Source organism: Neolamprologus brichardi, chromosome 23 (assembly GCF_056152115.1).
Source record: "Neolamprologus brichardi isolate AB-2024 chromosome 23, ASM5615211v1, whole genome shotgun sequence".
NCBI lineage: Eukaryota > Metazoa > Chordata > Actinopteri > Cichliformes > Cichlidae > Neolamprologus > Neolamprologus brichardi.
The window spans coordinates 6809112-6831622 of record NC_142125.1 but is presented as its reverse complement, the minus strand read 5'-3'; the positions used below and the strand labels follow the sequence as shown (position 1 = coordinate 6831622).

Below are 22511 nucleotides of genomic sequence, written 5' to 3'. Positions count from 1 at the left end.
AATTCATTTAAATTTATTAAACTGGACCCCCGATACAAACAAAAGAAGAACACGAGCCACTGTCATCAGTGAATGTAATCTCGGGGTGTTTGCTACATATAGAACTTTTTTTTTTTTAAAAGAAAAAAAATATCTCCCCGTCACAGAGAATTTGCCCTTCAACTAAAGGGAAAATCACCAGGTCTATAATAACAACAAAAACAACAACAATAATAATAATAACAATGATAATAATAATAATAATTTATTGGTTAGAAATATTTCAAGTTTTATGTTGAGTTTACTCAACATTAAAATACATTTAAAGTTTTCAAATGGTTTAAAAAAAAAAAACCTAAAAAAAAAAAACCTAAAAAAAAAAAAAAAAAAAAAAAAAAACAGGAAATACTTAGATTTCTGTTAAGTAAGGTAACAGACTTTTTGCATACAAAATCATGCTCACACACATAGCCAGCTGCCCCCCACCCCCACTCCGAAAGGGCTGGTTTGAGCCATGAAAATCCCTTTTACTTATAGGCCGATGGCAGTCAAGACAAACACAATCCTACTAAGCCCAACATTTAAGAGGAGCTGACTAAATGATTCAGATGCACCCTTCAAACACACAAGACTACTGTCTTGAAGACTAAACTTTCACTGTTCTCAATGCTTCCCCTTTCTTTACTTTGAATTAAAACGAAGTCAAAAACCAAAAAGAATTCCAAGCAGTTTCTTTCTTTGACATTTGGTAGTCTGAGGATCTCTGGCATTTGGAAGGAAATAGTTTTCCAAATGCCAAAGTTTTCTCTTCCTTTAGGCTCAACATTAACTGTAAGTACTCAGTGACTATGGTCTTGGAACTGGCATGACTGCCACAGTAATACTACCCAATGGATAAAAAACCTTCTGCATATATTTAACTGTTACAAAGGACTAAGGCAAACAGGACTGTCAGTCATTTCTCCATAATGCGACACTGCAGCACTCTAAAGGCATGCTAGTCATGTGCGTGAACCAGTAACCTCCGGGTCATATGTTAAGTGTTGGGAACAGCAGCCTCACACAGCCACACCAAATATCATATGGAACATTCCTTCGAGTCCTTTAAAACAGGGCGAGAGAGGCGAGCAACAGCAAAGGGTCACAGAGGACGCTCACAAAGACTGTGCTGCACAGGACTGAGCAGAGGGAGGCTTTGTTTAATAGCGACTCGTGCGTGGATTCTATTCTTACCTCTGGATATTCCCAATCTCTCAAATGAAAGAGGACTGAAATATAAAAAATCAAGCATGCTGGAAAAGGGATTTCAGCTGTGAGCCAAATCTACACACTAAATTTTGGCGTACTATAGCTGAAGCCTGTCACTGCCACACAGATCCACAACCACTTTACATCAACGGAGCTAGACAGTTACTTGGAACATACAAAGCAGCTGGCTGATTTTCAGTGTGGAAGATAAGATGTAACTGCTTGATTTAAACCTCCTACCAACTGCACTTCCAAAATTTCCTATCAGTGAGGTTGAGAACCCCTGGTTGCCCCCTTTTCTCAGACTCCAAATAACCTCCCTGTTCGTCTTTTGTGGTTATTCTTAAACTAAGACGTGCTTTAGAAAAGACAAGATAGACGTTGCTTGTGCACTGTATTGTTCGTGGGTGAACCCACACCACACCCAAAGCACTCCCCAGAGGGGTGCTTTGCAGGGGGTTCACCGCCAATGAGCCATCCCGAGCAGAGAGCCTGCAGTGGCCCGTGGCTGCTAAGTAAGCTGTGCTGGTTTAGCAGCACAAACGGGTCGACATAAACTCCCTGCCCCGACACAGAAAGTCAGATACACTAATCGCTAACTACCTAGCTCTCCCCACTCTTCTCATAGGTTTCCATGTGAATTAGCATGATGCATTTACTGTCAACTAGCTTGCACGTTGATCTATTGTTAGCCAAACTCCTTGGTACTGCTTCTTGATGTGTGTATTTATGTGTGCGGTGGGGCGACCTGTATATTCACATGAGTGGATGAGATAAGAATATAATAGCTAAAATACAATGCTGCACCCAGCTACAGAGAGTCTGCGTTACAAAAAAAAGACGACCAGGCTCACTCGCGCTTTGCTCCAGTATCTCCGCGTCCGCTCCTCGCGATGGATGCCGATTTACTTTGATAAGCATCCTGCATTTTAAAACAAACACACCCAAACCGCTCGTCAAGCTTGACGCTACGTTAGCTAGCTATCGCGACGGATGAGAAGGGATTTCTTTGCAATTGTGTCGCTAACGATGGCAAACTTTGTCCCGTCGTGTTCTGTAACTGTAACTCACCGAAGTGCGCCGTTTTGCTCTTTCTTCTTCTGGTATTCCAGCGGGCACATCAGCGGAAAGCAGGCTGCTAACCGTTTTTGTTAGGCTAACACTCCCGGACACGACGATGCGCCTCGCAACAGCTGTGTTCTGTTTTGAATGAGGGCTGAGGAGGAGAGGAGACGCCGCTAACGGGCGGAGCTTCCCGGGTGCACAGTGGGCCGATCTGCCCTTTATCCTCTGCAGTAACTCTTAATGTACGGAGACCTTTTGCTACTGTTTATATCATCCGCAGGTTGTCAATGCACTGCCAGTTAAAGGCTTGGCAGATGGGATTCGCACAGCCCGCCCTCTATTGTAGTGCCGGACTTCTGTTTGAAGGGCTGGTTGGCTTCAAAAGGGCTAAAAGTTTATGGGTTCTCCTCTGACTCCCTCTTGTGGACAAGACACCATTGTGCTTTTCAAAATTGTTGAGAAGACTATTTTTTTCACCCTAGTTTAATGTTAGTGTCCCCACAGTGGAAATGGCGCATTTTATGAGATACAACTGGAGTTAGTGATGACTTCTCAGCACTTTTCACACTTTGCGATGGCATCTGGGCAGGTTGAATTAGACCCTTTAGTGGGGCAGTTTTGGCCCACGCCACATGTTTGACGTCTCTGCTTAGTATAGTATAAGCTTAATATAAAATCTTCAAAGCAACACTAAAACTAGGTGTGAAATAACAAAAAAAATAGACTTTAGGGGAAAATGAGAACTAATTGAAATGATATTAATGATATAACTAAAATAAAGTGATCTAAACCTTTTTTGTCTGATGGGTATATTTGTTTCAAACTGTATAGGCTCATATGTAGTCATTTATACACCACAAATCACAGAAACATGGGGGGGAAAAATCAACACTTGCACAGAAATGAGATGAATGCACCATTTTTATTTTTTTGCAAATGTTTTGAATGTACTGATGCACTTAATCATGTTTTTAAAAATAATAGACATTATCTTCAATCTTTGAACCCTGTGAACGAGGTGGGTTTATTGAAACAAACTATCTAACAAATAATCTAAACCAAAACAACGATAATTCAACAAAAGTGTGCTACTCCCCAAACTTAAGCTGCCTTTCCTTTTCCAAACCATGCAGCTCCCTTGCTCGATTTTTCAGCTCCTCTGCTTTCTTTTCGTCCTTTTCTGTACCATCCCCAAGTCTGTACATGCGACTTGCATTGGCACAGCCCCACACGTGTCCCAGCTCACAAGCCCTGTTAGCGTATTTTAGAGCGAGAGCCATATCTGATGCCACCCCTTTGGAATTGCCCTCAATGAACAAAGCGCTGAGGTTAAAGCAGGAAGGAGCGAATCCACCTGCGCAGGCCTTCTCATAGTACTGCCGAGCTGCTTTCAGGTCAGGTCCTCCTTCCATAGCTTGTCCGTCATGGGCTAAAAGACCAACATTATGGCAAGCGTCTACAGACTTCTTTCCTCCAGAATTGCAGGAGTGCAGAAAACAAGAGTAGGCTGCTTTTAGACACTGGGTGACTCCACCTGGTGGAGAAAAAAAAGATTAGGGGACTGACTTAGAATTTTGTAATGGCATTACTTAAGTAGAAGTAACCTTAGAGGTCATTCATGCTAGTAACAAGCTGTAAAATGTATCAAAGGATCAAAATTACAAGTAGTACTTAAATGACTGGTGATAATATGTGCACTATATTATGCACAGTTGCTTCAATAGGTCATCACTTCAGAAGCTTATCCTGGAAACTTTTCAGCTTTTACAGTTGTGCTGACACAAAATACTGTGACAGCTAAAGGAACCACGGACCAGTTAGGCTTAGTGGTTGCCCTTTCATGAGCTTTTCTTATAAAATCTTAATTTGAATAAAATAAAATGGCACAATATTTCAATTTCACATTGAAATGTAGTAGGGTAGATATAAAAGTCTAACAGAAACTCAAAGCCTTCAGTATAGTGTTTAGTATTTAACACTTCAGAAAAGATAAATAAGGAGGTTAAATATCCACCTTTGCCGGTGACATGGTAAGCACCGAGTTTATAGCAGCTCTCTCCATGCCCATGCGTCTCACAGTTATGTTTGAGCACTTGTGCTGTAGAATCGTAGTTCTTCTTGACCCCTTCCAAGTAGTCAGCGAGCCTTTGGCACCCTAAAAGCATGAAACAGGGGGCAAAGAGTGAGGAAAGCAGAACTGCATAGCTACCATGTGTTTCAGCACCACCGATCTGTGAACAGCTCAGAAACTTCTACCTTCAGGATCTTTCTCCTTGTAGCACTGAAAGCTGTACTCCACGCCTAAATTATCCAAAAACTGATTCACTTCCTTCTCGTCTTCAAAATTTATAAGTCCAGCCATTTCCCCGCTTTACTTGAACTAGTTTCACCTCTGCAACAATCACATGTGCTCAGCTCCTCACGGCGTCCACCGCTGCTGCTTGACCTTGATGACTGACTTTGATATGCGATGCTGAAAAAGTTCTTCCCAAAACGCAAAGGTCTATCTGGATGCTTACCGCTAAATGTGAAGTCATTATATGAGCAAAGTGTGCTTGATGGTATAATAGTGTCTCTTTGAAAAGCAGATGGACGCGGTCACGTTTGTCTTCGGCTGTTCGCTTCCTGGTTTTGTAACCCTTCCTTGCGGGCTTCCGTAGTCCAGCCCCCCTTCGTTAATGTACTTCCGGTGCTATGACCTTTGTTTACTGTCTGTCTAGTCGCTCTAGTTAAAAATAGATCCAACTGCTCACAGTGGAAACTACATGCCAAACAGGTTTCTAGGTTCAGTCTTTCGGTCGCTTCAGCAGGTGGTCGACATGAATTCCCCCGCATCCGTAAGCTTTCGACGTTTTTGCTCGCGGGGTGATTTTCTACCACCGAGACACCAAGTGAGCTAGCTAGCTGGCTCCCCGTTAAGCTCCGTTGTGTTCGTGCGTCGTCACGTTCTCCTGGTACCTCTCAGAGTGATCAGCAGCTCCTCAGACTCTCACACAGGTGGACACTGTAAACTGAAAGGGAAAGAGGTGTCCGAGACGACGAGCAGGCTGGTTATATAATCACAAGTCTCGGTTGTACAAGCTAAAAATATATTTTCTTTTAAAGCCTTTGCCATGGCCTGCAGTTTCCTAAACACGGTAAGTCTCAGGTGATTTATTTGCTTTGACAGTTGTAGAAAATTGTACTCGGTGCATCCACATCAACACACCTCTTGGTTTTCAGGATGAGGCGTCTCCAGCGGCTCTGACAGACCTGTGCCTCACCTATGTGAGCCAAAACCTGGAGTGTTTCTGCGTGAAGCGCCCTGATGGCTCCTTCTGTTTCAGGGAGGCTGTACTCTTCCCGCAAGAGCTGGCAGACCAGCTGCTGGCCAAAATGGCCACTGAAGGTAAACCTTTAAAGACGTTTACGAATAGTCAAGAGTATTGCTGCAGCTTAGCGCTCTAGTTTCTACACACATACATTATTCATTGGATCATAAAAGGTCACCATGATACTCATGAGGATGAAAAATCTTAACTTGCACTTGGGGGAAATATTTGAAGTGAAAGCCTCTTCAAACTGATGACCAGTAAACTAAATCCTTGCCCTGGGTAAAAAGCCAGTGTTGTGTAAGGTTGTGCTTGATTTAGAAAGATAAATTCACTCTGCTATAGGTCTGCTGAACGACAGCACAGTGGGTGTGTTTCGGAACTGTGAATACTTGCGGTTGAGACGGGCCTGCATCCGTACTGCACGGATCTCTGCAGAGGCCTTCCAGAAAGCCCTGTGCCCTCACAGATTGCTGGAGTTGGATGCTGCCCGGGTCAATGCAGACCTTACCATTCCTGATATCCTGCAGGGGCTGGCCACTAATAAATATTGTCAGGTAATGTGAGAGTGTGTCAATTTTTTGTGGATAACTGCCCTTTCTTTCCACAGTATGAAAGTAATTTAAACTTTCTCCCTGCAGGAGTCCCTCCAGCGACTTGTCCTTACAGGCCTCACCATGTCCTCTCTGGAAGAACCAATCTGGTATCGCTTCAGTGCCCTCCAGGGCTTGCGTTCCCTCTCTCTAGCCAATGTAGACTTCTACGACTCTGGGCTAGGCGATGTGTGTTCCCTGCCTCGGCTGGAGAGCCTCGATCTTTCTAATACTTCAGTCACAAACCTGAGCCCGCTGCTGGGCCTGAAGGAGCGGCTGCGCTCACTGACACTGCATCAGTTGAAAAGGCTGGAGATGAGCACTGCTCAGCTGCTGGGAGTCATAGGCCAGTTGAATGTATTGCAGGTTAGTGGTTTGATTGTGTGTCTAGTATTAAACCTGTTTTTGTTTGGTTTTTTCAAAAACATTTTAAGAAAACTCAATCTCTGAGGTTTCATAAGCCATGTCTGTTTGTGTGTGTGTAAACCTTTGCACATGCAGCACCTGGACATTAGTGATGATAAACAGTTTACCTCTGACGTGGCTCGTCAACTTCTCGGACAGCCGGGGATTCTGCCCGCCCTTGTTTCCCTAGATGTCTCAGGGAGGAAACAGGTGTGTTCATCTGCTTTCATATTTTTATTTGTTTCTTGGTTAAACCGCAGTCAAAGCACACATATTTTAAAGTCGAGCAATTTCTTATATCTGTGAATGTTACAGGTGACAGATGCAGCTGTTAAGGCATTTGTTGAAGAGAGGCCAGGAATGACCTTTGTGGGACTTCTGGCCACAGATGCTGGTTTTTCAGACTTCCTATCAGGAGAAGGAAATCTAAAGGTAGGTATAGAATGATCATTAATAGGCACTAAACAAAAAGCGAAAACCTCAGGTTTGCTGAAGTATCTTCTGTGTGCCATCAGGTGACTGGAGAAGCTAATGAGACTCAGATCTGTGAGGCACTGCGGCGCTACAGTGAGAGAGAAGGTTTTGTGAGAGAAGCTCTCTTTCATCTGTTTAGCCTCACTCATGTCATGGAGAAGCCAAGGCCTGACATCCTAAAGGTAAACACATTATCGTTGAACCTATTAAGTTATTATTTTACTTAATCTTTAAAAGAAATTATAGCATCATATCATGGTTAAGTAGTGCACATAATGTCTTAACCTTAATTGGTGCCTTTGTCAGCCACAGATATCCTCCTCAAGTGAAGAAGCACTATACCACCATTGTATCTCTGCACAGTTTAGTTACTCATCATTCTTGACTTCCTGTTTCTTGAATTTTTTTTCTTCCTCTTTCTGTGTTTTGTTTTTTTTTTTTTTTTAATAGCTGGTAGTTTTGGGAATGAAGAATCATCCGTCCACTCTGAATGTCCAGCTAGCCGCGAGCGCCTGTGTGTTCAACCTGACGAAGCAGGACCTGGCAGCAGGGATGCCAGTTCGACTGTTGAGCACCGTCACTCAGCTTCTACTGGAAGCCATGAGGACTTTCCCCAACCACCAGCAGGTAGCTTCATGCCTGGCTGCTTTTGCTCATTCCCAATAGTTAGTTTATAACATAGATTTTATTTAGCAGGTTGCAATTGGCTGATACAGTTTACCTGCACAGGGAACTTTTCTTTCTTCTTCTTCTTCTCTTTTTTTGTCCATTATGTCACAGTTTCTCAGAAAATGGCTCTTTGCATGTTATAATGGCATTCACTGACACAATTTTCCTTTCACACATTAGTGGATTTCTTAATTTTAAATGTGTGGGTTTTGTAACTCGTAACATAGAGGATGAAATGGTCATTTACAAAAAAAAATAACAGCTAATAAGGATAAATTGGAAATTATAATTATAGATTATAAATCTTTTTAAAGGGCACAAAGTTTTTCCATTTTAAAAGCATCAAGATTGTCGTTGCTCTACATGGATTTTGTAGCCAAATTTCTTTTCTTTTTGTTGCCTGTTTATACAGTAGACATTATTACATTCACTCTCACAACCTGCTTCTGCATACATTAATAATAAATCAAACTCGGTCAACTAAGTTGTCAGATAGATGTGGTAAACAAAAGTAAGAAATCAAGTTTAAAGGCAAGCACAGTTTTAGTCCGGTATTCTTGAGGGTAGTGGCAGCAGCGTGTCAGCTTTGGAGAACACTGTGTTAGCTGGGTCGTTTGGTAACACCCGTGAGTGTTGCGACAGTATGAAATTTAGAAAGATTTGAGGAATTTCCCGCAACCACATTAAGTAGTTTCCCTTTTTTTCACAAAACACAAGTAAATAGTGCACTGCGTAACGTTATGTTTGTTTGTTCCTCAGTAACAAGATTTCCAAATCAATACAGCCTGTAATGGAAACAAATGCAGGATTCTGGTCACAAGTAGAAATTAACCATTACAGGAAGTGACATGCACAGCTGGATATTGGACAAAAGGATTTGTTAAGCGCTACACATTTTATTCTAAAATTATGGGGGAAAAGTGCTTTGTGTGATAACTGTTCAGTGTTGTGATGATGCACAGTTGAGGTTGTGTTGTGTTTTAGCCACATGCTCAATAGGCAGTTTTTATAGATAGATGGATACTTTATCTATAGAAGCATATTAAAAAAATAAAAATGAGTCCACAGTAAATAAACAACACAGTTAAAGTGCCACAGGTGCAGTTAGAACATATGCTGTGTGATAGTACAAGAAATGTTGCTCTTATATAAAAAATAAATAAATAAAAAAAAATGGGGTAATTAAAGAATAGTAAAGTAAGACTTAGATTATGTGAGAGAGTGGTGCAAATTACAATAATAAATAATATCTACACTATAATTCTTAGAAATATGATTTGAACGTTACTTCTTGTGTTTTTATGTCAAACATTTCCTCTGTTGGATGTTTCAGACAAGAGACAAAAGTCCCTTGAAAGGTTGTGATGGGAATCCAGGATTTTAAAAAACAAATATCTGTATCCATCAGCTGTGGTGACCTTTTATAAATAAGGGAGTGTCCAAAAGAACCTTTGTTCGTTCTGTTGTTTTTCACTGTGTATTTTCCCCATGTCGTCCACTAAAGAGACTCCACAAAGTCAAGAGGGGAAAAAAAGGATTTAGCATATGCTTTCTAAACTAGTTCACGTTTGCATGCGGAATTAATGTTTCTCCTATTGTAGTAAGCTTGAAAATGCAGTTTATCTGTGAGCACTGTTATATATTAATTTTCCATTATATTTTCCTGCACAGGCTCTAAGTCAGATATAATATTTAACCAGCCTATTGTGACTAAACAGAACTGATAAGGAGATAAAAACATGGGAGCAGCAGCAGCAGTCTGATAGCTTTTAGGTTCTGCAATCATGGCTGTTTTCTCTTTTTATAGTTGCAGAAAAACTGCTTGCTGTCTCTGTGCAGTGATCGCATTTTGCAAGAAGTTCCATTCAACAGGTGGGAAACACCACATTTGTTGTGTAAATATTGATCATTTTGTTATTAGGTTTTTTTAAATTTATTATTTTATTTTAATTTTTTAATTTTCTTTTTTTTTTTTTTTTAAAGGTTGTCAACGATTTTAACTATAAATATGCCAAAAGTTAATTCATAATTCTGAACATTTTCAGTAAAGTTAGAATTTAAAATGCTCTGCTTCCTTTTACTCTTTAAAGGTTTGAAGCTGCCAAACTGGTCATGCAGTGGCTTTGCAACCACGAAGACCAAAACATGCAGAGGATGGCTGTGGCAATCATTTCCATACTCGCTGCTAAGGTACTTTTGGTGTTGTATTAGTACCACATATGCAGTTATTCATACATTGAAAGTACATCTGTGGGGTATTTTCTTTGAGTGCTGCAACATTTGGTTTTTTGCAGTTATCCACAGAGCAGACAGCCCAGCTGGGAGCAGAGCTGTTTATCGTGAAAGTATGTTTTGAGTCGTTCTTTTGTTGTTGTTGTTGTTGTTGTTGTTGTTGTTGTTTTTAATCTTAGATGACTTTCATCTGTCTTTACTCATTTATCGAAAAAAAGGCTGATTTTCAGTACAATGCATTCTCTCTGCCCTTCAGCAACTGCTCCACATCGTGCGTCAGAAGGCAACTCAGGGCGTGGTGGATGCCACCCTCAAATTTACACTGAGTGCACTCTGGAACCTCACTGATGAATCGCCAACAACCTGCCGCCATTTTATCGAAAACCAGGGGCTAGATCTGTTCATTAAAGTTCTAGAGGTACATGGAAATTATGTGAACATGTAAAGAAAATAGGCAATGCTACATACAGGACAAATTTAAGCAGATTTCTATAGGAATTCATCATCACACTTAATGATGTGTTCCTCCATATAAGTACACATGGCTTCGGGGCAAGATGACTCACTGTTGTTTTTATCCCTACCTCCCCCTCTCTTTATCTGCAGTCGTTCCCCAATGAATCTTCTATTCAGCAGAAGGTTCTCGGGCTTTTGGTGAGTTGACTTCTCTTTTTTTCATCCCGAAGCTAAACTGAATCTAGAATGCGTTAACAAAATTAAGGAACCATTATTCCCTGCTCGCCTTTTGATTGTTGTAGAACAACATAGCAGAGGTTGGGGAGCTGCATGGAGAGCTCATGGTGCAGGGGTTTCTGGACCACATCAGCAGTCTGCTGCACAGCCCGGAAGTGGAGGTCAGCTACTTCGCTGCAGGCATCCTCGCACATCTGACGTCACGAGGAAAAGAGGCCTGGGCGCTCAGCCCCAGTCTCCGGTCCTCACTGCTTGAGCAATTGGTAGGAATAAGCAAGCTTAATGAGAACTCTTGTGCATAAATACGGTTATTGGAAATGTTGGTTTTTAGCGTGATGCGTTTGTGTGTCTGTGCAGCATGCTGTCATTATGAAGTGGCCCCCGCCAGAGTGTGAAATGGTGGCCTACAGGTGAGATACAGCTTCTATTCAATAATGATGGAGTATTATAAAAAGGATGCCAAAACAGGAAACCTTCTTGCCGAGAGGCGACTATGCTAACTATTGTGTCAGCAAAATCTCAAATTTATAGATCTCAGAGCCAAATCTTCAAACCTCATGTTAATACGTTACATTCAGTTCAATATTTTGTTTTTTGTTTTTCCTTAATGTGTTTGGAGACAGATCCTGTAATCTCAGGGCACCTAATATTATAACGCCAAGACCCTACAAACCAATAAATTGAAGCATTTGATGACAGTGGGGGGGAAACCGCCTTTAAACTCTGAAAGACTTCTAGTAGAATCGGGCATCCTTTATCCTGAGACAGACAAAATAGATAAAAAAAGGTGCACACAGAGATGATAAATTACAAACAAGGTAAAGCACAAACTGTAAGCAAAATTAAATGCCAATAGTCATAGTGACATTTCAGTATAATGTGGGTTTAATGTAAGACATTAGGTCGAGTCTAGCATAACAAAGGAATGGTTCAGGGTCACCTGATCCAGTCCTAACCATAGTGTTTATCAAAAATGAGCATTTTAAGCTTGATCTTAAATTACAGATGGTGCCCGTCTCTCCCACTTTTGAGTAGCTGGTTCTACATGTAAGAGACGCGATGGCTGAAGGTTCTGCTTCCCATTTTAATCCTGCCACACAATAATTGTCATTTTCTTCCCTTCTTTAGGTCATTTAACCCCTTCTTTCCCCTACTGGAGTGTTTTCACACCCCTGGTGTCCAGCTGTGGGCAGCCTGGGCAATGCAACATGTCTGTAGCAAGAACGGTGAGACACAGATCCATGCAAAAATAAAACCAAAGGTTAATCTAGCTTAATGCGATGCCTCACCTACTCAAACCCCTCGTGGATACTTCTGTGTGTGCAGCTTCTCGCTATTGCAGCATGTTGTTGGAGGAGGGTGGTCTGCAGCAGCTGGAGCATGTTCACAAACACCCACAGACCCACAGAGACGTCAAACTGCTGGCTGGGAGCATACTAGAGAGCCTACAGCGCCACAGAGCTCGCACCGGCCAGCCACTACACACACACACAAGTCGCCGCCCACCGCCGCAGTAACCTCACAGAGGTAAGGCACGATCAGCAGCTAGCTCACCCTCGCAGAGGTTGAAGATTGATTATGCTTTCATTCTCTTTCAGAAAATCCGAATCTCTGGTGAAGAAGAGGAAATTAAGCTGGGTCCCACCGTGGATGGGAGGTGGTGGTCACGTGTGTGTTTGTGTGTGTGAGAATATATCTCACACACAAACATGGACTTACAAGAATCTCTAAAAATGTAAACTGAATTAAGGAGAGAGGCATTGCAGTTCTTTGCACACAGTAACCTTATTTATTTTCTCGCTTTCTTCTCTTTAAAAAAAACATTTCTATGTGTGCTTATCAAAAAATAAGAAAAAAGTAAATTATGATAAACTGTCTGTCACTAGAGCTCAAATCAAATCATGAATTTGTGTTTGGGCCTTTTTCAGTCAGCTTTTGGTATCGAGAGGAATTGTTTTTTGTTTTTTTTTAACCCGAAACATGTCAGTGCACACTTACAAATCTCAGTTTGGGAATAATTCCCCAAAGCTCAACTGAGGGCCAATACCCTGATACCCTCATATGTTACAGAGTACTATGGATGTCTGAACTGGTTGATTAGCTCTTAAATTTACGCATGCCATCGCCCTGAGCTCAAGCATGGGGGTTAGGGTTTGTCTGAATGCTTATACTGTTCGTTTTAGGAATGCCTGCTTGTTTGTTTATGGCAGTGCTCAGTTCACTGAAACCCCCGCCTCTGGGTCTGTAATACTACTGCTGCTCTACTCGTCATTTAGTCTTTTATCAGCTAATGCCTTTGATTTGATGTGACAGGACGCTTGCCGAGGGTGTATTCAGTGGGTTCGGGCGTTCCAAACATTCAAACACGATAAACTAAATTATAGAGAAATCATCTTTTTGAGAAACACGATTGCATTTTTTTCTTTAAATTTTCTAAACATTGGGGATAAATCAGTCCGCTTGGTGGCAGAGCCAGCAGTGCAGAAAGCTCAAGAGGACAATTTCCATGATAAGCTGAGTACTACAGTCACATGTGTCTGTTTACGTCCAAATATACTTTCCTGGACACAAATGGCAATAATGATGTGGCCAGCATAGTGAGGATAGGTGTACATTTGCAGTGAGTCACATCTGTTTTCTCTTTGAGAAACTTGTGTATATATTTATATATGAGTATGTTTTTGTTATGCATCTGAGTGTCTTTAAGACAGACAGCACTTCAGTGTGAGCATGTGTGCATATATGCGCTTGTACAAGTGTCTGCATCTCAAAGAGTGTATGTATTTGTACATAGGATACTGAAGGGGGGGTGGGGGGGGGGTCGTTGTTTAGGAGTGATTGCATGGAAATTATTCTACTGTATGTTTTTCAGTTCCATCTGATTGAACAAAGGGAAGAAAAGCTGTTTATACAACAATAGAGAGGAAACATTTAAATTATTTAAAGGCATTTCTCTGTTCTGAAAGTGACCGGCCGTGTGATGTCTGCATCCTACAGGCTGCTATTTTAACAGTTATGCTTCTGCCGTTTAGACTTGATGCAACAGCTTATGAGACTGGCTACATTTTTGTTGTTCATCTCTTATGGCAGGCCTTGTCGTTTACTATGATGTCAACACATAACTAGGAAAGAGTTCCGAGGAGACACGAAGCAGAATAAAGTGCAATTGTTTTTGCATTTTGAGAATAAAGTCGACTCCCTTAATCCACAAACTAAAGGTAGGAAAGTGACCACTAGCTGCCAGAATGGAGGTGATTTTTCTGGTCAAATTTTATTCTCAGAATGCAAAACTTTTGCTGAAACACTTTGATAAATAACACTTTCTAAATAATTTGAGATAAATTTGTTTGGCAGGAATGCCAGCGACAGGTCAGGAGACTTGAAAAGCTTACTGGATGTATGGTAATATAGATAAATATAGAACATTAGGCTCCAAAATGATACTTAAGCAGCTGTCAGCAAAGCATACACACCTCATCAGCTCAGTGAATTGTGGCCCTATTGTATTCTGTAAATCAGTCGTTGATGAGCTTGTTAATGACGCATGTGTCCCAGGCTAATAGTGTTTCCACAAGGATAGTCTTAGATGACAGAACTTTTGGGGGGGAGGGGTTTCCCCCAAAGTCGTGTAGTTTAGTTGAATATCACCCTGCATAAAAGGCCAGTTTTTAGTTTTTTCCACAAGCGTTTTAATCCATTGGAAGATGCAGAAAGTCAAGGTACTGTATGTCTGCTGTGATTGTGCCATGTTGCTGCTCAGAATCGCATTTTCAAATTTAGAAATAAAGAATGTACATTGCCATAAAGCTGGAGATGACCCATGTGCTGTCTTTATTTATTTAGTTTCATTTCAAAGATGATTTTGTTCCTGATAAAGCAGCAAATATAACAAATTGTAAACAATCTGCACTTGTCAGTCTGATCCTGAGTCACAAAAGCAAGCAGCCACTATTGAGCACTTGCATGGCCTAAATTAATGTACTGGCACCGGCTGAGAGTCACAAAGACAATCAATAGATGTTAATTGTTTATCTGACATCGGGCTACAGAAAGCAGTGTGCTTCTGTATTCACATGTCGGTACGACAAAGAAATCCAGTAGCTCAAAGGAGTTTATTCCCCAGTGTACCGCGGAGCTCTCTTCTCTATGAAGGCTGCCATACCCTCTTGTCGGTCCCGTGTGGGGATGACCTATAAAGAGAGGACAAGTAAATGATGATTTAAGTGGAGCGAGCATCAGAAGGTCTGTGTCAAAGCTAGACCCAACTAGAATTTAATTTATAACAGCATCAGCTATGTGTTGGGTTGCCTTAGAATTTAGCTCAAAAGAAAATTCCTGAACCACAACAATTATGCCAAATTAAAACTAGTAAGTGTTTCGGAAACCATAAACAAGAAGTGGAAGACTTACTCGAGCATAACACATCCTCTCTATCGCCATTGCTGAACTGATATCAACCTGGAAGAGAGAACAGTCACTAAATTCACTGATGTAAAGACCTTTAAAGAAGATCTGGGATTCATAATGTACCTCCAAGCCTCTGTTCATTGCCTCCTTAGCCATCCGCACTGCAATAGGAGCCTGAGCAACAGAAACAAAAAGGGTTAGATGCCGATGGTATTATCTCCTTCCATCCTAATCAGGTGCCCAAACCACTAGAGGTTGGAATCACCATACATCCCACGATACGATATTATCACAATACTTTTTTTTTTTTTTTGCCTGTCCCGTTTGGCTCTTTTGCCATCAGAATTATTGTCTAAAGGCGAAGAAAGATGCCCAACGGATTTACTTTACCAAATTGACCATCCCAGCTTTGCCGTACTGGTCTATTTGATTCACCTTTTATTGTTTATTTTATTTTCACTTGCTGAATACGGGACAGACTTGACTGGGGGAAAGAAAAGGGAGAAAGAAAGAGGGAAAGAAAAACAGCTGAGAAGAGGGACGGGGGAGAAGGGCAAAAAACTAAAACCAACAGAATAAGCAGAAAAAAAAATACATATATCGATCACCTGGATCACCTGTTGAGAAAGAAAAAAGAAAACAAGCAGAAGAAAACGAGAGTAATAGAATAAACAACATCACAATGATATATGGGAATATGACAGTAAATACTAAATATTAAACATTATTGTGCAGCACGTAAGATCGACAGCACACAGTGTGCTTTGAGGTAGGAGCCAAAAAGGGTGTCGTTTGTTATTATCACAATACTTAACGCACGATACGATATTATTGCAATTTTTAAAAATATTTTGCGATATTCAGATTCTGTACATAAAGGTAAACTTTATCAATATTCATTTTATCTAATATCAAAGTCTCACACTCAGTCTTTCTCTCATTTCAGTTTTATTGTTGACAAACTGAACAGTTTGTATTACAGTCTAGTCCAACTTAACTGAACGCAACCATCTGGTACATTTATAGCTATTCTGAACTATGCAATTTATGAAAACTATGCAGCCCATTCAGCAACTGAAGAATTTGAAAGTAAATTAAAACAAAATATAATTTTACATTAAATAAAAAAGTTTTAAACTTAATTAAAATAAAACATGTCTTAAATGAAAATAAGTAAACTGTCATGTTTATTGCTGCCAAAAAAAAGTTAAACACATTTGGACAGTGAAGGAATGTCAGGATTCTGATCAACATGCTCTGAAGTCAGAGCACAAAAACCTTTTTGTAACAAAATATCGATTTCTGCTGTCCCTGTATCGATACATTATTAGCAAACAAAATATCACGATACTACACAGTATCGATTTTTTCTCCCACCCCTACAAACCACCTGGATTGGCTCTACTTTAAATATAGGACCTTTGGAATATAAACAATGATAGACACAAAATGCTCACCTTCCTTTACGTTTTTGTCTCTGCTTAGCTACTTTATTTCACTCTACCACTGACGTCCCTTTATGTTGTTGTTTATTCTATTTTTTGTTCAAAAATTAAAGTTTGAGAGAGAATCAAAAATCAAAAAAATATTAAACTTTTACCATACCATACCACCTTTATTTATAAAGCACTTTAACATAAAACCAGAGTTCACAAAGTGCTGTACATGCTAATAGCATAAGTAAATAAAAATTAAAATGAGATAAGATAAAATAAAAAACTAAAATAAATTGAAACATGTTAAAACAAATAGAGTCAACCCCTCTAATCAATGCCAAAGGCTTCAGCGAATAAATATGTTTTAAGAAGACTTTTAAATTCAGAAAGAGAAGAGGCCTGCCTAACATGCAAAGGTAGATCATTCCACAACTTTGATCAATCAATGTGAGCAATGCATTTCTACAGAAATTTAACTGGACGAACTCTTTACAGTTTAATTACATGCAAGCAGCAGTACATTTGTCTTAGAAATTCCAGGAAAATAAAAGTGCCAAAATAAAGATCTACACCCTCTTATTATTTTCTCTGTGCTCCCTCACTTTGATTCAGTGCAGGATCCTGTTAATCAATCAATCCGTGCTAAGTCGAGCATAAATGTGTTGGAAAATGTGAGTGTACGGTGCTATTTGTGGTCCATTTCTCCACTTGACTGCCACTCTAACCCCACTGACTGTGGGCATCTGAACTGGAGTGAAAGATATATGGAACGACAGAGGCCTGGAGAGAGGGACAAGCAGAGGGAGATGGTGAGAGGGAAGGTGGGAAGAGGAAAATAAAAACAAGACGGAAGAAAGGAAAAAAGAAATGCATTGTTTTTGTTTCTTCCCCTGCATCCAGAGAAAGGGGAAAGGGAGCAGATCCCCCTGCCTGAAGGAGGAGACATGCAGCAGTATCAGAGCTGTAGCGGCATGAAAAGTGTGTTTGTACTCTAACCTGGGGCAGTATCTCCCTGGCCAGGCTGAGTGCCTCTCTGTAGGCAGCGTCTCCTGTCTGGTTCTGTTCTACTACTCTGTTTATGAACCCCATTTCCAGAGCTGTCTGCCCTCCCACACGCCTGCCTGATAACAGACAAGGAGAGACAGTGACACACAAAATCCTTGCTCACTGATGAGCATTCAGTGCCACTAAAATCCACATCAATATTTCTGAATTACTACCTGTGAAAATGAGCTCTTTGGCCAGAGTGACACCGATCATCCGTGGCAGACGCTGACTGCCCCCTGCAGGACAAACCACCTCAAGGTCAACTTATCACAGCTGCTTTATCTCTATTTACATACAGTCAAGTGCAGTCCAGGGTCGTTTCAGTGACCTCTGTTCGTCTTACCCGCCCCTGGGAGCAGCCCCCGTGTCGTCTCTATAAGACCCATCTGTGCCGAATTTGCTGCAACACACATACACACACAAACAGAGGACAGTTGAAGGTCTAAGTGCCATTAAGCTGGAGAGAGTGTAAAATCTGACTGATGTCTCTGTCAGAGCAATTGACACAAACACCTGCTCACCCAGCTCATCTGTGCTCAACCAATCACTGAGCTGCTGCGCCTAATATAACCAATCACATGAAGGTTCAAACGCATGAACAGCTGGGCAGATGTGGCCTCATTAGTCCCCAAGCTCATCAACAGATCATTAGAGCTCCGTCGTCTCAGGAGTATGTTTTTAGCTTGACCATTGTGCATATAACACATTTACATTCATTCAAAGCTGTTTAAAAGCTGACAGTTTAATTTCCCCCTAAGTTACTTATAAAGTTGGGAAAGTTTTGTTTCATTTTAGAAGATATTGTTTCAGTAAATTACATGTTCATGAACTGTGATAGCTGAAATTGTGTAAATATTGTGTGAATAGCACAACATATATTCATTTAAACTAAATAGTACAAGAAAAAAAATTAACGTCAGTCTACATATAATGGAAACTTTTAAAATACACAGTATTTTAAAATCTTTTCAGAAATGTTTTCTGCGCTCTAAGATTATTTTTTTGACCCCCCCCCCCCCATTCCTGTGTGTCCAATGAGGAAATTGTCAATGAAGAGAAATGATCCCAAGTTGAAACTGCTATTCTCCACCACTGATCTGATATGAGTGGATTAGTGACAGCTGGAAAGGGAACATGACATCCCCTTTCTAACCTGATTAGCATCACCTGAAGAAAGAAAGCAGATCCGATTCGGAGTTGACAGGTGAAGGTTCAGAGGTCACTCACCAGCAGCGCGAAGGTCACAGGCCAAGGCTAACTCCAATCCACCTCCCAGTGCAACTCCATCCATCGCTGCGATGGTCGGCGAGGGCAACAATGCTGCAAGGTTATTGAAACAAATTGAGCAAAGTTTACAAATGGATAAACACATTTAGCTTGAAAAAAAAGACTGACTAATCACTCAACCTTAATGCGTTTTTTTGTTTGTTTTTTTACCTATTTGAGTCATGAGGGAGCGCAGGCCGTGAACAAACAGATCGGACTCAGAGTTGTTCATCAGAGCTCTCTCCTTCAGATCGGCACCTGACCATAAATCATAACGCACATGGTCACACATCATTACTGCACAGTTTGATCACACCTTCCTGGCACCAGAGATCACTCACCTGCACAGAAAACGCCCGGCACTAAACTCCTGAAGATAACCACACGTACCGCTGAGTCATTGTACAGAGTGGAAACCACCTTCCTCATCTGCACACACACACGTCATCATGTCTCAGTGGCTTCTGCATATGTGTTTAATGTGTGTGTGTGTGTGTGTGTGTGAGAGAGAGAGAGAAAGACGCGGAAGTCTGCTTACCTGTGACACAAACACATTGCCGAGAGCATTTCTGGCTTTGTGCCGGCACATCAACACTTCTACGATCCCTGAGGAAAAGAAAGCAACAACAGGAATAAAGAGCAACAGCTAGAAATTAATCTTGCAGAGTTTTTATAAACGTGCCGTTTACAATTCAGTAAAAATGTGGGTTCATTAACTATTTATTTCCACCGTGTCCATGATGGAAATCAAGCCTATCAAGCCACAGAATCGGCTTTCTACAGTCACCTTAGTCTGGAAGACACCTAGTAGGCCTAATACGTAAAACATATCCTGAAACAAAAATATTTAATTTGTAACAAAAGCCAGTTGAACCTAAAACGCTCACATATAAGTGTTAAAATACTCTGCTGTTAAAAGAAAATTAAAGAAACTCATCAGATTCTTGTAGGAGCATAATGTTCACCGCGACTTTTCCAGGCCCTCCCATGTCTGCTATCATCTGTGACAAGCACAGGATGCCACTGGTGGACCTGCCTATTGGGCTCCACGGTGCTGGGCAGTGAACACAGAGCCCACTGGAGGAGGCTGACCTTCATAAAGTCTATTTCTGATTGCTTGGCCAGAAATATTCACACCATTGGCCTCCTGTTGGTCAATTTGTAGGGCTCATCCTGTTCCTCCTTGCATAAAGGAGCAGATATCAGTCCTGCTGATGAGTTAAGGACTCCTATGGCCCCGTCCAGCTCTCCTAAAGTACATGCTCGTTTCCTGGAATCAGTTCCATGTTCCTGTGACTGTGCTGGGAGACAAGGACCCTTCTAGCAATACTGTTATACCATCCTGGAGGATTTGCACTACCTGTGCCACCTCTGTAGGGGGCAGGTATTGCTCATGCTAACAGTGGTGACACTGACACTAGCCTTATGCAAAACTAATGGGAAAAAAGGTCAGGAAACATGAGAAGGGAAGAAACTGCCAGTGACCTCCACCTGTAAATGCATTCCTGTTTTGAGCATCGTCTCATTGTTACTCCTCTGTTGTATCTGTTCTTAATTTAATTAACACTAAAGCACCTGAAACCGATTAACAAACCTCACTGCTACTTACGGTAAATGACTAGATCAATATCCCAGAAGTTTAACCGACTTGATGCTACACTCTGATTAAAATGTGCTTCTTTAACTTGACACATGACATGTGTAAAAAATAATGTCGAACATACAAAATAAACATGGAAACAATAAAGCTACATAAAAATATGTTCGCACAATGCGAAAATGGCTTGCTTGTGCGCATGACACTTATTAAAAATACACTTTGCTATATATTAAACACATAACTCGAATTAAAATGTATTAAGAGTAGCAAATTAATGATTTAGTCAGTGAAGAAATTTAAAACTTCGTGCAAATTAAAGAAATAAGGGGGGGGAGGCACTACTTTTTAACTCCCAGCAGAATGTGGTTACTTTCTTACTACACGCCTAAATAAATGTTTATGGATACTGACTGGTAGTTCTGATAAACAGTAACGCGTTATGCATCTATACTTAAACAACTGTTCTGCTAACCAGTAATAAAACAGTAATGGAGCTCGGTGTTAATATATAACCTAATTACTGATTTATTTAAGAGTCTCCATATTTCATTTATGTGAAGTCTCCTTGTTATGTTAAAAAGTACAGTTTGAATTCACGAGAAGAAATTAATGCCCTTGAACACAACAGTAATCTACAAATACGATAACCTGTGGGAGTTCTCGACCAATCACCAGACAGCAAGTAAGCATACGAATTTGACATCTCTGAGGGCTTCCGTGAGACTAAAGCGTTGAGAAGATGTCAAACACAAAAATATGTTTCTGCAAACTTTCGTGTTATCATCGTACAGTTGTGCAAAAAGTGCCCCTACCATCGTCTTTCCCCTCTAACCGCTTTAAATCCACCTCTACGGCAGCCGCCGCCTCAGTGTGCTGCCTGCGGCTTTGTGCGCGACTGTATCCCGTCAGAGGCCGACCGCCGCCGGCCAGGAGTCGCGCTCCTCCCCGCGGAATCACATGGGAAGTTCGGCTGTGAGTTTCCCTCTTAATCACAGCCCCGTATCTCCACAATGAGCACCTCGGCCCTGTCAGCCTGCAGAGGATTGTTGTCATGCTTGTCTTTTACTTTGCTGGGCAGCTTCTAAAAGCAGGAAGACCGTGCAACAAAAGTTAACGCTGCAGGAAGTTTAATGCTGCTTTCTTCCTGTGAGAGGAGGGACTTGGATGCTAATGACCCTTTTTCACGCCAGCATGCTGGAAGCAAAGTGCAAGAGTGGCTGAAACAAGGTAGTACCCACGAGGGTCACTCTTTAATGATGTTACAGTGAAATGTTTGAAATTAGTGTCATATTTTTAAAACGTGGGATTTTTATGCTTCCTGATTACAGTCATTATTTCCTTCTAGAAGAGTAAGACTGAAAATTGTGTTGTGAAAATTTATTTTTACTTCTTCACCTCCCTGACACACACCCACACACACACTCAGTCTTGACGTCGTCTGAACATGAAATCAATTCTCACATTAAATATATTATAATTTAATTTTAAGTCCCTCCACTGTGACTGTAAAGACATTTAGATCCCAACCATATGACAACAAACACACGTTGTCCTCCAGCCTGTTGTCCTGTCTCTGGAGTGTCCAGTCTTTGGCCAGACATCACACAGCTTGTTGAGGTAAGGTTTTCCGTCAGACTTCTCATGTCTACTTTGACCATGCATTATTGAGCAGGTCTTTACAGCTTATGCAATCACGAAGCCAGACAGTTGCTTTGATGGCACAACGGCCTGAAATTAGAGAGTCGGGTCTGTGTTTCTATTTTAACTTTCAAGTACATCTGATTACATTCAAATCAGTCAGATTACATCCAGTGTGCCACGGCACTGTTCAGTCCATTTTAATGCAGCCTCTCTTTGTTTGCCCTTCCTAATTAACATGGATGCCAATGGCTCTGGGCAATGAATCATATTAATTTGTAATTGAAATGTAAATTAATCATTGGTGCAATGTGTAGTTGGCTGTGTGTGCTTCAAGGTGTCAGGTCACGAGAGTGGGCAGGAAGAAGTGGGAAAGTGAGATTGAAACTATGTCCATAATTGCACAGATGCATATTTAAACACACATTTTTTAATTATATAAATTCCA

At 41.0% G+C, this 22511-nt stretch overlaps 4 protein-coding genes across 6 annotated transcripts in view; 1 reads left to right on the top strand and 3 right to left on the bottom strand.

Annotated features, from left to right (window-relative positions):
• The window catches only part of ralgps2 (Ral GEF with PH domain and SH3 binding motif 2), a 70188-nt gene extending 67431 nt beyond the window's left edge, over positions 1 to 2757 (bottom strand). For 2 of the 3 annotated variants that reach the window (XM_087835824.1, XM_087835826.1), the window contains exon 1: positions 2299 to 2659. The gene's annotated coding sequence lies outside the window, so the exon portion shown is untranslated. Of the gene's footprint in view, positions 1 to 2298 lie in introns of all 3 variants that reach the window. The other variant, XM_087835825.1, reaches the window with a different exon arrangement.
• A 438-nt stretch (positions 2758 to 3195) lies between these two features.
• Positions 3196 to 4978, bottom strand: coa7 (cytochrome c oxidase assembly factor 7). The gene is made up of 3 exons (XM_006790116.3): positions 4549 to 4978; positions 4307 to 4447; positions 3196 to 3826 (listed from the first exon to the last, which is right to left on the bottom strand). The coding sequence occupies exons 1-3, from the start codon at positions 4652 to 4654 to the stop codon at positions 3381 to 3383; spliced, it is 693 nt and encodes a 230-aa protein (XP_006790179.1). The 5' UTR covers positions 4655 to 4978; the 3' UTR covers positions 3196 to 3380.
• On the top strand, positions 4978 to 14484 carry zyg11 (zyg-11 family member, cell cycle regulator). The gene is made up of 18 exons (XM_087835692.1): positions 4978 to 5429; positions 5515 to 5680; positions 5949 to 6160; positions 6245 to 6562; positions 6698 to 6811; positions 6917 to 7033; positions 7117 to 7257; positions 7526 to 7702; positions 9552 to 9616; positions 9835 to 9934; positions 10039 to 10089; positions 10233 to 10394; positions 10583 to 10630; positions 10735 to 10932; positions 11027 to 11079; positions 11798 to 11895; positions 11996 to 12196; positions 12268 to 14484. Exons 1-17 carry the CDS (start codon positions 5406 to 5408, stop codon positions 12184 to 12186), a joined length of 2235 nt encoding a protein of 744 aa, XP_087691818.1. The 5' UTR covers positions 4978 to 5405; the 3' UTR covers positions 12187 to 12196; positions 12268 to 14484.
• echdc2 (enoyl CoA hydratase domain containing 2) lies at positions 14484 to 21558 on the bottom strand. Its single transcript, XM_087835693.1, has 11 exons — positions 21238 to 21558; positions 19364 to 19431; positions 19167 to 19254; positions 18997 to 19083; positions 18787 to 18879; positions 17903 to 17959; positions 17733 to 17795; positions 17509 to 17633; positions 15200 to 15250; positions 15080 to 15127; positions 14484 to 14859 (listed from the first exon to the last, which is right to left on the bottom strand). Exons 1-11 carry the CDS (start codon positions 21476 to 21478, stop codon positions 14782 to 14784), a joined length of 999 nt encoding a protein of 332 aa, XP_087691819.1. The 5' UTR covers positions 21479 to 21558; the 3' UTR covers positions 14484 to 14781.
• Between the last annotated feature and the right edge of the window lie 953 nt (positions 21559 to 22511).

Coding starts and splice junctions, on each gene's coding strand:
- coa7 (XM_006790116.3), bottom strand. CDS start 4,654: ATGGCTGGACTTATAAATTTTGAAGACGAGAAGGAAGTGAATCAGTTT. Junction 4,448..4,548: donor CAAGGAGAAAGATCCTGAAG/GTAGAAGTTTCT, acceptor TCATGCTTTTAG/GGTGCCAAAGGCTCGCTGAC. Junction 3,827..4,306: donor TTACCATGTCACCGGCAAAG/GTGGATATTTAA, acceptor TTTCTCCACCAG/GTGGAGTCACCCAGTGTCTA.
- zyg11 (XM_087835692.1), top strand. CDS start 5,406: ATGGCCTGCAGTTTCCTAAACACG. Junction 6,812..6,916: donor ATGTCTCAGGGAGGAAACAG/GTGTGTTCATCT, acceptor TGAATGTTACAG/GTGACAGATGCAGCTGTTAA. Junction 7,258..7,525: donor CAAGGCCTGACATCCTAAAG/GTAAACACATTA, acceptor TTTTTTTAATAG/CTGGTAGTTTTGGGAATGAA.
- echdc2 (XM_087835693.1), bottom strand. CDS start 21,478: ATGACAACAATCCTCTGCAGGCTGACAGGGCCGAGGTGCTCATTGTGG. Junction 19,432..21,237: donor GTTAGAGGGGAAAGACGATG/GTAGGGGCACTT, acceptor TCTTTTCCTCAG/GGATCGTAGAAGTGTTGATG. Junction 18,880..18,996: donor CTCCCTCATGACTCAAATAG/GTAAAAAAACAA, acceptor ATAACCTTGCAG/CATTGTTGCCCTCGCCGACC.